The sequence below is a fragment of the Pelophylax lessonae genome (genome assembly GCF_965119305.1).
Source record: "Pelophylax lessonae genome assembly, chromosome: 9".
Classification (NCBI taxonomy): domain Eukaryota; kingdom Metazoa; phylum Chordata; class Amphibia; order Anura; family Ranidae; genus Pelophylax; species Pelophylax lessonae.
The window spans coordinates 79,320,105-79,336,032 of record NC_138776.1 but is presented as its reverse complement, the minus strand read 5'-3'; the positions used below and the strand labels follow the sequence as shown (position 1 = coordinate 79,336,032).

The 15,928-nt window shown below is 40.0% G+C and overlaps 1 protein-coding gene across 1 annotated transcript in view; it reads left to right on the top strand.

The window, feature by feature from the left end:
• The window catches only part of LOC309564226 (alpha-2-macroglobulin-like), a 289,760-nt gene extending 279,257 nt beyond the window's left edge, over positions 1-10,503 (top strand). Inside the window, exons 32-35 of the mRNA XM_082268853.1 lie at positions 417-485; positions 7,103-7,205; positions 8,285-8,326; positions 10,364-10,503. Of these exons, the coding sequence (XP_082124979.1) occupies positions 417-485; positions 7,103-7,205; positions 8,285-8,326; positions 10,364-10,389 (240 nt within the window). The 3' untranslated portion in view covers positions 10,390-10,503. The remainder of the gene's footprint in view (positions 1-416; positions 486-7,102; positions 7,206-8,284; positions 8,327-10,363) is intronic.
• Positions 10,504-15,928: the final 5,425 nt, after the last annotated feature.

Here is a 15,928-nt window from a genome sequence, read left to right as displayed (position 1 = left end):
GCAGTGGAAAAGCACAAAAGCAAGCCGAACCGTTCGGTTCCATGCAGTGGAAAAGCGCCATTAAGGTCCTTAAAACAATGTTTTCACCAGAACAGAAAATGAGATTCAGTCTCCAATATGGACTGTTCTGCTTTTACAATTCAAGCACTAAAAGTGTGATCTCTGTAAATGATACAGTCCAACATATCTACAGTGGAACCATGCACTGTGGTGAGCTACATCAGAGAGTATGGCCCTATCCAGTTTAAGGTGCATTGGCAGCCCATCCCCATAGATGGCCTGCAATAATTCAACACAAGTTAATGCACAATTATGCACCCCCAATGAACCAGATAGATCTGAATGAATTGTTGAATTTCTTGAACAGCCTTCATAGATTTGGCAGTTTATGTGCAATTATTCTTTTTTATTAACAGCTGACAAAAGACCAACTTATACAGAGAAGTGAAATCCAGATGGACATGGTCACTTTATATCTGAATCAGGTTTGGATAACTTTCTTTAGAATAGTGGAAATCTTTCACACTTGTATAGTAGATTTGTTGATCTCCCTCTTACTGACATGCATGCTCATTTTAGCTGGGAATATATTGTTTATAGAATTGGAAGTCACTCTGCAGAGCTCTTGATGCCTTTAGATATACAGTATGACTGTTTACCATATCTAGCAGGAGAGAGCGGTGGCGGCTTAGTGTAGCATAAATTTATTGATACAAAATGAATGTAGCAACTTACTCTGAGGTAAGGATAAACTGGTACGATGGGTATGGCGAGATCATCTATCTTCTTCTCCTATCGAAGTGCAGTGGAAGAGGGTGGCTTGGTACCGGTAAATCCGCAGGGATTTTTTTTTTCTTATATACCCCTTCTGCCAATTTTTCATATCTCCAGGATTATGCTCACGCCCTCTTTTCTTTCACATAATTAACCTAAATAATTTTGCTTGTTCTTCATAATCACTCTTTACATTTATTTCTGTTTTATTTTATTTTCTGTCATCTCCACCTCCATCTATTTTTATTTTTATTATCAGTTTTATTTCTATCTGTACCCCCATGTATACCATCTATATTTATATATATATATATATATATATATATATATATGTATTTTTTTTTTTCTACTTATGGACTGAACATGCCCCACTGCCATGTTTTTAGAGACAATCATTTTTAACCTGTTGCACAAAAAGGGAAATAACTGAAGCCACGCTGCTTAAGCATCCCAGCCTACATGTCTTCTTGGCCCCGCCCCCTCCTCACAGATGTCTTAGCAATCATTCCAGCAACAGGGTATAAATTCCCTGCCCTGAGAGGGCCACTCCCACTGCCTGACGAAGGAGCTCGGAACGCGTGCAACCCGTATCTTCCTACCAGGAAGTGACGTTGGTCAGATCGGAAGCAGGTAGCCGGAGCCCTGCTGAGAACCCTCCGCCACCGATCAAACCCAGGGACAAGCTGCTGAACAACAGCTTCCCCATGGATTCACTGGTACTAAATCACCCTCCTCCACTGCAATTCCCTAGGAGAAGAAGAGAGAGGATCTCGCCATACCCATCATACCAGTTTATCCTTACCTCAGAGTAAGTTGCTACATTCATTTTGTATCAATAAATTTATGCTACACTAAGCCGGCGCCGCTCTCTCCTGCTTTTTATTCCTCAGAGCCCCTCCTTGCTCCAGCTGGCAGCCGCCAAACGTGGCCCCCCCTACCATCTATTGGATTCCTTTCTCTGCTGCTCCACACCCCCCCTCCTCCTTTTTACCCCCCCCTCCCCAATCTTGCCCCCCCCCTTCTTACTTTGTACTACCTACCAATACTAGAGAGCGCCATGACATCACCCACATTCATGTTTACCATATCTGACTGTAATCGGCTGGATTAGGAGATGCTGGTCTCTCTATCTGACTGTAGGCCATGGGCATATTAACATATAATAAACCATAACTGTAATGAATATTCCAGCCCTTTCCCCAAACCAATGAAATACTTAAAAAGTTTAGGTTGTGACCTGTAGGCATCTAATTAGCATAATGGAGTATAAAGGCCTATCCTTACTGTGAGTTCAGGACAGACCTCCAACCAGAGATGTAACTAGAACCTTCAGGGCCCTTGTGCATGAAACCTTGAAGGGCCCCTCTGACCACCCCCTCCTTTCCATCCAAGTCCCAGGATTCCAGTTCTAGGAGGGCATTCATGGACATCCTCCCAGAACCCTGCCTTCCGTGTGCCCTCTGGGGAGCATATCCAGCAATCTCTGTAACTGCAGTGTCCTTCAGCCACAGCTGATCACAGATCACGATAAAGGGCTATTCACAGGGGCCCTTTACCATGTGATCAGATGATCATATGTAAACAGACTTGCCGGTTGTCGGCAGTCCTTTCGTCCCACGCTCTATCTGTGTGGGAAGGGGAGCCATTAATCAACAATCTGTGTTGCTAGCTCTTCCACACAAGCATGAAAAGAACCAGGGATTGTGGGTTATATACAGTAACTTCTTTCTGGAAGTGTTGATATTAAAAACAATTCCAAAGTCTGTACATCAAGCCAAAGAGACGTCTTCCAAGTTTCGGAAAACCTGGTCTTGTTGGCATCATTTTATGACAACAAATAAATCCTTCCAATTGCTATCTCAATAAAGATTGTTGACACACAATACTCGGTCGTCGTCGGAGGAGGAAAAGGCCACGCCCCCATACCCTCTCTACTTCGGAGAGCAATTGTCTCGCTCAACCCTTCTCCTCTCCTCTTTTGCTATTTCCCTATCCTCCCTTTCCCACTCTACCAATGTTTTCTTCATATACCCCCTCACCCTTTCACACATAGCAAAAACAGTTTCTACCGTATCGTCTTTGCTACTTATCCATGGTATAGGCCTGTTAGTAACCCCCTCCCCCATACTGGTTCCAAGGGGTCCGTTGACCACAACCACACGGGAAACAGTCAGGCTGAATATCCACCTACCTACCACCTAATAAAAATACAATAGACATCAATTCTAAAATATAACCACATTAGGTAAGCATATATACTGTTGTGTTCTGATCTCTAATTTGTTACATGCCATCTATTCCAGATGTTAATATACAATTTAAGCAAACTACATTGCCTTGAGGCTGTTTAATCCTCTGCTTATAATGTTTTACCCACATGGAAACAATACAACACTCAGTTTTTCCAATATATCTGTAACAATAATGCTTGTTCAACCTGTGTTTTTTAAATGTCTTCAATAAAGCTTTTTTGGAATAAAAAAAAAACAATTCCAAGATAAAACTAAAATGTTTAAAGCTGAAGTTTAAGCAAACAGCGTAATCAAATACATATATTGTATGAGAGCTGTTTAACAGTAAAAAAAAAAACATATTTCTGTCCATCCATTTCTGAGCTATACAAATCTTACCATACAGTACAACAGAGCAGGAGACCTGATTTTTCTCTACTGCAGCTAAAGTGGTATTAAATCCAAAAGCAAATATTTATTATATTGCAGCTTACCAATTCGTAGATGTGATGGCTGCATTCATTTTCTTTTTTAGGCTTTCTTTCTTTCTATTTTTATCTGGTGATTCAGCCAGTAAGAGCGTGTTTTTCAAAAGAACAAGATTTTCAGCAGAATGTATCGGTTGCAGAGCTGAAACAAGCCAATTAACACTAGCAGGGGTGCTTGCAATGTTCAGCTTTTATTTATTCATTTAAAACCTTTATCACAAAAAGAAAGAAAAAAAAAGTTTCCCATAGCTGTTAATAAAGTGTTAGCTGGAGTTTGTATTTAAATCTGCTAGTGCATCTAACACTCCCCTCCCCCTAGACTGACAATGCTGCTGTCCAAAGGTGCCCCCTGTGCTCATTTATCCAGAGTGGGGGCACTCTAATACAGGAGGTGTGTTACTGGCTAGATCCTCAGGTGAAAGCAGAGGGGAAAAAGTGCCTTAAAAAAAGAAAATGAGTGCAGCCACCACATCTAATGATTGGTAAGCTGCAATATGTTACATTTCTGTTTTGGGGTTTTATGCTGTTTTAGGTAAGGCAGTTCCTACTTGAGTCTTTTTTTTTTCAACCAGCGGGTTAAATGAAAAAAAAAAAAAAAAAAGACTTGTGTGTGTGGATGGGGGAATCCTACCTGCTCATCTATTGTATTCTGACCATCAAAGTACATTGGTCAGCATTTCTGGCTCTATATGTAAAGATGAAGTTCTGCAGTGTGTTCTCTCCAGACTAAATTTCAGGCATAGAGCGGGAGTCTTAAGGAAACAACCTCCTCTACAGTATCTCACAAAAGTGAGTACACCCCTCACATTTTTGTAAATATTTTATTATATTTTTTCATGTGACAACACTGAAGAAAGTGACACTTTGCTACAATGTAAAGTAGTGAGTGTACAGCTTGTATAACAGTGTAAATTTGCTGTCTCCTCAAAATAACTCAACACACAGCGATTAATGTCTAAACCGCTGACAACAAAAGTGAGTACAAATTGGGCCCAGTTATCCATTTTCCGTCACCATTGTCACGTGACTCGTTAGTGTTAGAAGGTCTCAGGTGTGAATGGGGAGCAGGTGTGTTAAATTTGGTGTTATCGCTCTCACTCTATTATACTGGTCACTGGAATTTCAACATGGCACCTCATAGCAAAGAACTCTCTAATGATCTGAAAAAAAAGAATTGTTGCTCTACATAAAGATGGCCTAGGCTATAGTAAGATTGCCAAGACCCTGAAAATGAGCTGCAGCACTGTGGCCAAGACCATACAGCGGTGTACCAGGACAGGTTCCACTCAGAACAGGCCTCGTCATGGTAGACCAAAGAGGTTGAGTGCACGTGCTCAGCCTCATATCCAGAGGTTGTCTTTGGGAAATAGACGTATGAGTGCTGCCAACATTGATGCATAAGTTGAAGGGGTGGGGGGGTTAGCTTGTCAGTGCGCAGACCATTTGCCGCACACTGCTTTAAATTGGTCCGCATGGCTGTCATCACAGAAGGAAGCCTCTTCTAAAATGATGTACAAGAAAGCTCGCAAACAGTTAGCTGAAGACAAGCAGACTAAGGACATGGATTATTGGAGCCATGTCCTGTGGTCTGATGAGACCAAGATAAACTTATTTGGTTCAGATGGTGTCAAGCGTGTGGCAACCAGGTGAGGAGTACAAAGACAAGTGTGTCTTGCCTACAGTCAAGCATGGTGGTAGGAGTGCCATGGTCTGGGGCTGCATGAGTGCTACTAGTACCTGGGATCTACAGTTCACTGAAGGAACCATGAATGTCAACATGTACTGTGACATACTGAAGCAGAGCATGATCCCCTCTCTTCGGAGACAGAGCCGCAGGGCAGTATTCCAACATAACGACCCCAAACACACCTCCATGATGACCACTGCCTTGCCAAAGAAACTGAGGGTAAATGTAATGGACTGGCCAAGCATTTCTTCAGACCTAAACCCTTTTGAGCATCTGTGGGCATCCTCAAAGGTGGAGGAGGGCAAGGTCTCTAACATCCACCAGTTCAGTGATGTCATCATGGAGAAATGGAAGAGGACTCAAGTGGCAACTTGTGAAGCTCTGGTGAACTCCATGCCCAAGAGGGTTAAGGCAATGCTTGAAAATAATGGTGGCCACACAAAATATTGACACTTTGGGCCCAATGTGGGCATTTTCACTTAGGTGTAACTAACTTTTGTTGCCAGTGGTTTAGACCTATGTTTCTCAACTCCGATCCTCAGGGCACACTAACAGGCCAGATTTTAAGTATTACCTTGTGGAGATGCAGACTAGAATACTGCAGTCACTGAGCAGCAAAGGATATCACCTGAGATGTATTTCAGGTTTCTTGCAAACCTGGCCTGTTAATGTGCCCTGAGGACCGGAGTTGAGAAACACTGGTTTTGACATTGATGGCTGTGTGTTGAGTTATTTTGAGGGGACAACAAATTTACACTGTTATACAAGCTGTACACTCACTACTTTACATTGTAGCAAAGTGTAATTTCTTCAGTGTTGTCACACAAAAAAAAGATATAATAAAATATTTACAAAAATGTGAGGGGGTGTACTCACTTTTGTGACATACTGTGTATTATATTTTCATAAAACCCATAATGCTCTAGGAGTTGTATACCATGGATACACCCTATATTAAAACTTTAATCAAAATAATTAAATTTGACCAAAAATCTATTAAAGTTTATCCTTAAAGGCTATGTAAAGGGCATTTCACCCTGCACTTGATTTTGCTCAGTGTTTTTTTTACTTTTAGTTACATAGTTAATGAGGCTAAAAAAAGACACCAGTCCATCCAGTTCAACCCATAATGTGTGTGTGTTTGCTGCTAACCATACATTTTTGAAACTATCGATACTCCCTGCTGATACCACTGCTTGTGATAGAGAATTTCACATCCTTACCGCTCTGACAGCAAAGAACCCCTTACGTAGTTTAAGGTTAAACCGTTTTTCCTCTAGTTTTAGTGAGTGGCCATGTGTCTTATTGTATTCCCTTTCTTTGAAAAGTTTGTTCCTTATGCTATGGTCACCAGTACAGTATTTGTACATTGATATCATATCCCCCCTCAATTGTCTCTTCTCCAGAGAGAATAGTTAAATTCTTGTAGTCTTTCCTCATAGCTGATGTCCTCCATTCCCCTTATTATCTTTGTTGCCCTGTACTCTCTCCAGTTCTAGCACATCCTTTCTTAGGACTGGTGCCCATAAACTGGACGGCATATTCAAGATGTGGCCGGACCAGAGTCTTGTAAAGTGGGAGAATAATCTCTTTATTTCTGGGGTGAATCCCTTTTTTTAATACATGCCAGTATTCTGTTGGCTTTGCTTGCAGCAGCTTGGCATTGCATACCACTGCCAAGTCTGTTGTCCATTAGGACCCCCAGGTCCTTTTCCATCTTAGATTCACTAAGATTCTTTATGTTTCTTCTTTGAATGCTTTTGTTAATAGTTGATATAGTCCTCCACTACCACTGTTGGAAGCCAACCTGTTACCATAATTTACTTTATATTCTTTTTACCTGTCATTTCAGCCTGCTCTGTGTGGTTCTGAAGCACTTAGCTGCATTTATTTCAATCACTGTAATGTTATTTTCCTCATAGGTGGGACATGATCCTGTAAATCTCTCTTTTATGGTGGAGCAGGAAATTGAAGTCAGGGACCTGAAGCCAGCCACAGCAAAAATCTATGATTACTATGAGACAGGTAATAGCCTTCTCTTGTACTAGTGAGTACAATATGCACACCTATAGATGGTCTAGACTTAGTCCAGGTGTTCTATTACACACAGAAAACAAAAATGTAATCTGTATACCTATAAAGGTATTCAGATGATCTACCCACATCTTTTGCTTTGTGTCCAGGGGGTGCTTTTGGGTACCAGACCAGCTGATTATTTTAATAAGGTTGCATTCACACTTTTTTGAATTTTGGTTGGGCGATTTGCATGCTATTTAGCATGTCGCACATAGGACAGCCCAATAACTTCATGGGCTGCCCTATGTGTGTTTGTTGCCTGAAAATAAGCTCAATCTCTTTTTTGGGTGACAAACCTAGCACGTTTTTAAAGCATGCTTTTTGCCATGATATTGGCAGAAACACATCACATGTTGGTTGTCATTAAAGAATAATGACACCCAAAACCTTGTGATGCATTCTGCCAAAATGTGGGATCATGGGCAGAATCCTAGTGTGCTGTACTGAATGGCACCTCAATGCAGCAGAAGCTGGGTACTTGTGATGCAGCACAGCACTAACGTTTGCATTGCTGAAAATGCTGCCTGCACATTTTTTGGTCCATTGTGGTGTGTTGGGCCCTATTTAAGTTAATTTAATTCATCACAGAGAAACGGTCTTGGGAATGAATAAACAATGAGAAACTAAGCTGGTTTTTAGTGTTTTTTGAAGATGCAGTGTGATTTGTGAAGCTCCTCTCAACCATCCTGGATCTGTTCTTGTACCAAAACAAAGTGGGGTTGTTTTACTAAAACTGAAGAGTGCAAAACCTGGTGCATATGTGGATAGTAGTCAATCAGCTTCTAACCTCTGCTTGTTCAATTAAGCTTTGACAAACAAAGAAAAAACCTGGAAGCTGATTGGTTTCTGTGCAGAGCCGCACCAGATTTTGCACGCTCCAGTTTTAGTAAATCAAATCCAATGCCCTCATTAACCTTATTATTTGACATTCAGACAGTAAACAAAAATGTAAATCAGCAGCACACAAATAATGATTACATACACTGAATAAAATACACTATGTTATGTGTTGTTGTTTTATCTTTCAGATGAACAAGCAGTGACAGAATACAACCGTCCCTGCAACACTGGTAAAGATTAACATAAACTCAGTAAATTAAATTTAGAAATCTTTCACTTTTTTTATATAAACTTGGCCTGATTGACATATAAAGGATGTTATTATTGATCGATGGCTGAAACTGCCATTTGTTTGGCAGTTCTGTGATCCTCCAGCTTTTGTACTTTCTAGTTGCTGTCCAGAAACAAGTATACATATCTCCTGGTCTGCATATTTGTTGTGGGTTGATGACTCAAAGTGTTGAAATGTGGTATAATATGATAGTCAAGTAACTAGCATTTTTAGAAGATGTATCCAACACCCTATGTTTCTCTCCTATAAAGTATTTTTCATAATTAACCACTTTAGGACCTCTCACTGTGCTGCTACTGCGGCACAGTGGCAGCCCTGGGTCTAGCTGTCTCGGCAGTGCGAGCGCACCACTGGAGGCTCTCTCCTACTGTGTTTAGACACTGTCTCTCTTCCCCGATCGTCGGGGAAAGTGTGAGAAAATCCACTTGTGTAAACTAAGCAGGTGGATCTTCTCTGTGACAGACAGGGAGAGATTACAGGATTCAGCATAGCTGAACCTGCGATCTCTGTCTCTGTCACAGAACCCCCTCTCCCCACACATGTCAGTAAGCATTAAGCATACATTTAACTCCTTGTTTAACACCAGTGTTAACCCCTTCCCTGCCAGTGTCATTATTACAGTAACAGTGCATATTTTTAGAACTGATTACTGTAGTAATGTCACTGGTCCCCCCAAAAGTGTCAAAAATGTCAGTTAGGGGTCCGATCTGTCCGCAGTCCCGCAAAAAAAAAAAATCACAGATCGCCGCCATTACTAGTAAAAAAAAACAAAAAAACAATGAAAAATGACAAATATTTCCCGTAGTTAGTAAACGCGATAACTTTTGCGCAAACCAATCAAAATATGCTTATTGCAATTTTTTTACCAAAAATATGTAGCAGAAAACAAATTGGCCTAGAATGTTAAAAAATTTTGATTTCTAAATTTTTTTTTTTTTTTTTGGGAATGTTATATATCAGAATGTGAAAATATAGTTTTTTTTCAAAATTGTCGCTCTTTTTTTCAAAAATTAAAAATCACACAGGTGATCAAATACCACTAAAAGAAAGCTCTATTTGTGGGGGGGGGAAAAAGTATGTAAATTTCATTTGGGCACAGCGTCACACGACCGCGCAATTGTCCATTAAAGTAACGCAGTGCTGAATCTCAAAATATGGCCTGGGCAGGAAGGGGGTAAAATTTTCCGGTCTTAAAGTGGATAAAAATATGCTCATTGAGAATTTTTTTGTCAAAGACATGTAGCTAAATACATTTTGGCCTAAATATAATATATTGGATATTTTTTAACAATTTTTGCCATTTTTTTATTAATATCGCAAAAAATAAAAAGCGCAGAGGTGATCAAATACCACCAAAAGAAAGCTCTGTTTGTGGGAAAAAAAGGACGTAAATTTTGTTTGGGTACAGCATGGCATAACCGCACAATTGTCAGTTAAAGTCATGCAGTGCCAAGTTGAAAAAAGTGGCTTGGTCATTGTGCAGCCAAATCTTCCGGGACTAAAGTGGTTAACCTGTACTTCATTTTAAAGTTTTTAAGTCTAGGTATTAATTAGTTAGTAGTAGTATGTATTAGTTAGAAAGGCCTCCTATGTGTTCTGTGGTTGTTACTGGGGTTAGATGCTCCCTGGCTTCACAGATAAGCTCCACCAAATGCCATCTCTCTGTTAAGTGAGACTACCTCTGTGACAAAGTTAGGGTTGCTGTCTCTGCACATAAGGACTACAGCTTTTAAAGCCTTAATGAAGAGGGACTTTGGAAACCCCCAAAATATGTTGGCAGGAACATCTTGTGTCCTGACTAAGGACTAATACATTTTAATATCTGTAATCTACAATATTTGGCGTGGCACTTACTTTGTGTTTCTAAATATGAATACATTTGATGGTTCCCCTGTATTGTAATGTCTTGTAGTTCCTGCCTGAGACAGTTTTTAAATGTAACTTTTCCTTTTTTTGCTTCTGTTTTGCTTTGCAGATGGCAACTCCAGCAATTCAAGTTGAGAACAAAATAACACTGTGCGCCTATATGGAAAACTTATAAATGAAACAGATTCTGTGAAATTAAAATTAGATTACTAAATGTCTCACAGTTTCCTTGCATCATCAAGAATATTGCTTCTTTAAATGTATCATAGAGGAAAATACAGCTACTTACATAACAAGCTTTGCAGTCTTCTACTGGAATCCCCAACCTCAACTAATATGCTCTTAAATTAAAGGGAAATTAAAGTCTGTTTTCCATGAACATATAGTCTGTGTGATTATAGTAGAGTGTGTCTAAAAGTAACTTTTTTATATGACACTACAGTTTGTGTTGTTTGTATTTGGAAGAACGGGAGTTAATTCGAACACCAATGTGTTGATTTTTCTTCCTGTTAGCTGGATGGAGGCTTTTGCTCTGATTCTTTGAGCACCAGAACTTTACAATCAACTGCACACAAAAAAATCAAAGTTCCTTGCGTAGATCTTGTTAACACCTTGGTATTATATTAAACAAATTAAAATTGACACATACAATATATCAGCCTTCACACCCAGCGCCACTAGAGCTCATGATATGTAGTAAAAAAAAGTAGTCCATAAAATAGTCCACAATTGATCACCACATTAGTAGTGCTAAAAAAGATTTTTATAATGTAAAAAGTTCATATATGGGTCCACCGTGTGCTTTTAGAGTGACTTCTTTAGGAATCAAATAATGTGTGCTGCTTCCGCCACACCTCGTGCTTATCCTATCCCCTTCAGCATACAAACTCACCAGCAGGTGATGAATCAGGGCTTTTGGATATAACCACACATCTCTCTCCTCCAATTCAAGCCACAGGGATAACTTCTATGTTATATAAGCGCACACAGACCCACTCGTCATGATAATCCTCTGCCTAAGATCCTAAAGGGGCTCCCTCTATGATTAGGTGTACTTGCCTCCTCCTCCGATCCTCAGTGCTCATAGGAATTATATACAGCAACACATAGTGTAATCCTGTTTAAGTTTTATGTACACTGCAAACAATGAATACTCACTTACATATTTAAAAACAACAACCGCATTCTCTTGTATGACCTCCAGAACCCAGGTCAACCGGCACCTCTCACCAGCTAAACAATGAAAACTCAATGAAATGTAACTCACTTACATATTTAAAAACAACAACCGCATTCTCTTGTATGACATCCAGAACCCGGATCAACCGGCATCTCTCACCAGCTGTCCGGTGGTGATTCCTGGGTGGTACCGAACGATCCGGCATATCCTGTGCTAAGGTCGAGTGGTCACGCTCCGGACGCGTTTCGTAATTCTAGGTATTATATATATCTGATCTGAAATCACAATAAAGAATTACAAGTGGAAATTGTTGTTTGCTATATTGTCGTTTGCTTATTTTCAGCAATGATAAATAGAAAATAACAAATGTCATGACACATTAGCCACTTCTGGACTGGAAGGATTTATCCCCTAATGACTAGGCCATTTTTTGCAATTTGGCACTGCATAACTTTGCAATGCTGTACCCAAACAAAATTTACATCCTCCCCCCCCACAAATCAAGCTTTCTTTTGGTGGTATTTGATCACCTCTGCAGTTTTAGTTTTCTGCTATATAAACAAAATATTTTCTACTTATTCTTATAAAAAATATTCAATAAACGGAATGTTTGTCATACATTTATGCCAAAATGTATTTAGCTACATGTCTTTGATAAAAAAAAAAAAAAAGACCTCAATAGGCGTATATTTATTGGTTTGCGCAAAAGTTATAGCGTCTACAAAAAAAATGTGTTGTCTTACTGACCCCTTCCCCTCCTGAATAAACACAGTGAATGATTGGTACCAATCACTTTTGTGTTCATGCATAACTTAAGCATTGTAAACTATGTTTACTATGCTTTCAGCTTGTGAATGAACATAAATCCTCTCTACAGAGTATTTGCTATTTGTTAATTGTTTCACTACAACTGCGACTGCAGAAAGATCTCTGTGTCCTCAATCTCTTTCTCCATCTTAAAAGCGAAATATCAGGGGACATTTTTTACCCCCAATATTTCATCAAAGCACCCCCCCCCCCCCCAACAAGCCTTTAAAAAACATAATCACGATATACACCATTGCAGCACACACATGGTACTGTGATTCAGTTTTGGCTAAATACATACTGTAGGTGCAAAGCCAACCTCCAGATTGGTAATTACAGTTTTTTATACTTTTGGGGAGTCTTTTGCAAACTCTGGAAGCTGTGAGTGAATAATAAAAAAAAAATGATAATAAACTGAAAAGAAAGAATAAACACTTCTCTTTGGCAGCCAATTTTTTTAATTTTGTCATTCATTTTAGAAGTGGCTCTGAAGTCCTAAGCATTTTTTTCTACTTTATTCAATTTATGCATCAGGGTAAAAAAACACTCCACTGCCTGTTTCCCTCCCCTGTCCCTAAATACTTACCTGACTCCTCCACTGATACAGCATTGTCACATCTACAGACCCACTCTCCTCTCCTCCTCTTCTCACAGTGAGAGATATAGGCTCCTGCTGCTGTTAGTCAGAAAGGGTGTGGCTGAGGAGGAATGTGGCACGTGGCCGAGCCACACTGTGTGTTTATGGACACTATGTTTATGGATTCATACAGCCCAGCTCCCGAGAGCTTGCTGAGGGGGCACACCTAAAAAAAAGGAGTAGACAGTAGGACTCCAGAAGAGGAGGTAGGGATTGCTCTGTTCAATAAAATTGCACAAAGCAGGTAAGTTTTACATGTTTTTTATTTTAAATGTAAAAAAAAATATGGTTTACAACAACTTTAAAGAGGTTCTAAAGGCAAAACGTTGTTTACCTTAATGCATTCCATGCATTAGGTAAAACATTTTCCTTTTCTCCCTTCTCTTGCCCCTAAATATTTACCATCCATCACAGTCTTCATCTGCAGTAGCACTCCACTGACCTCCTGGTCCCACAGCTATAGGCTCCTGCTGTTCTCAGTCAAATCTTGTGAAGAGGAAGCAAGGGGGTATGGCCAAACAGCACTGTGTGTGGCTATGGACGCACACAGCCCAGCTCAGGAGTACGCTTGGACATTTTCACTTAGGGGTGTACTCACTTTTGTTGTCAGTGGTTTAAACATTAATGGCTGTGTGTTGAGTTATTTTGAGGAGACAGCAAATTTACACTGTTATACAAGCTGTACACTCACTACTTCACTTTTCACTTCATTGTGAAAAGTGTAATTTCTTCAGTGTTGTCACATGAAAAGATATAATAAAATATTTACAAAAATGTGAGGGGTGTACTCACTTGTGTGAGATACTGTATATGCAACTATCATATTTACTTGCTTTTCATGATACCTTTGTCATTTTAACTTTTGTTCATAATTTATTCACAATATTGCACATGCATGAATTTCAGCAGGTTTAGATTTATTTCTGGCAAGGTATCATTTTTTCACACACTTATAATATTTACATTAGCGCCCCCTATATTTCTTTTTTATCATCAAGTGTTGTGGCAGCAGTTATTTTTTGATTCATTTAGCATTTTTTTCTGTAGCGCACAAGTTTATTGGATAGTTGGAAAGGGGGGCCCTGCTGGGCACTTTTGAATGTAAAGGGGACTCTGGTCGGCACTCTTGAATGTAAAGGGGGACCCTGTTGGGAACTGCTGGATGTATGGTGGGACTCTGGTAGGCATCCCTGGATGTAAGAGGGATCTCTGGTGGGCACTCCTGGATGTAAGGGGGACTTATTCATTAATTTATACTTTATTAATTTATTAATAAAACTATGTTTTTTAGCCTGAGAATATTTGTAAAATATACAGTGTGTCCCTTGTAATGAAAAGATTAAGACCTTCTCTACAGTTCTTCCAAAGTTGAAAGTTTCCCTTCAGTTCCCCAAGGTTGTTATGTTTGACGGTAACCAGTTCCCACTTTGCGTATGTGGAAGGTGAGTCTGAATATCAGTCTATGCAAATCCTGCATAGTGACTCGAAGGAAGGAAATGTGACACGTTGCGCAAAATTTCCAAATAATCCTTAATGAATAATAACACTTTCTATAACTTACATACATTAGAAATGTGTTACTGTATGTCTTTTAGATACACTTATGTCAAGCCAGTTTAAGGAAACTGTGTCACAAGCATTACAAATATTGGTGGGGAGGAAACAATGATAGCAAAACCGATATCTGTGCTAATTTCACTGGAACGGTAAATGCAACAGAATGGCCATTAAATCATGAGAAGATAATGACTACTGATATAAGGAGACAGCAAGTCTAATATAGGCATGTCCGTACAATTTTAAAGTGAGTCAGTAAGTCAGAATACCTGTGTAAGAATACTCAGATGGATACAGCCTTTCAAAGTCCAGAATTTATACAAATTGTGTGAGCTTTCAGAAAGCAGGGGCTGGGGAGCTGATTGAGTGGGGACTGGGGAGTGAAGTGACTCATGCAGATAGCAGCGGAACAAGGCGGCAGAGAGAAATGACACTTAAGAGGAGATTTACTAAAACTGCAAAAATCTGGTGCAGCTGTGCATGGTAGCCAATCAGCTAGAGGACATTGGGGATCTGACAGCTCCGTTCTTTGCACACAGAGCGGAGACGGAGCTGTCATCTGCCTGCTCAGCGGGGATCGGCGGATCGATCCCCCGCTGAGCAGAACGGACTCCGTTGGGCAGTGCGCCTGTGTGAAAGGGGCCTTAGTGTTCTGGACTGGAACAAGTACACACTTTTGAGGGATATGCTTTGTTCATATTTCATATCTTAGGTTTACAACCGCTTTCAATATATATGTTTCCAGCTGTAAAGTCCTCTTCCTGTATTCTTCCTGTTTGTGTTTCTCTCTCTTAGCTGGACAGATCAGGATGTCATATCATAGAAGTTAATTCTATATACCGTATTTTCTGGCGTATAAGACTACTTTTGAACCTCAAAAAAATCCCCCAAAAATGGGGGGTCGTCTTATACGCTGAGTATAATATCTCCAAGGTAACCTAAGTATAAGTATTACCGGTAGATGTAATCTCTCAAGACGCTGGCTGTGTGGGAATCCTGTACCGGTATACCGTATGTACCGTAGCTTTGACTACATACAGTGTACTGCGCTGAGCTAATCAGGGAGAGCGATGTATTCTATTATTGAATGCAAAGCCTGCTCGGATTGGCTGAGTAACATCAGCCCACCTCTCTGACTCTGCCAATCTGAGCAGGCTTTGCATTCAATAATAGAATACATCGCTCACTGTGATTGGCTCAGCACGGTATACTGTATGTAGCCGAAGCTGCGGTACATACGGTATACCGGTACAGGATTCCCGCACAGCCAGCGTCTTGAGATTACATCTACTGGTAATACTTAGGGTACCTTGGAGATATTATGAGAGATTACATGTATTACAGTACTAGGGTACCTTGGAGATCTATGAGAAATCTGATGTTTTTCAATGATGTTGCCTTGCTTCGGAAGGGGGGTAGTCTTATACGGCGAGTATAGCCCAAAACCTATGTTTTAACTTGAAAATTAGGGGGGTCATCTTATACGCCCAGTC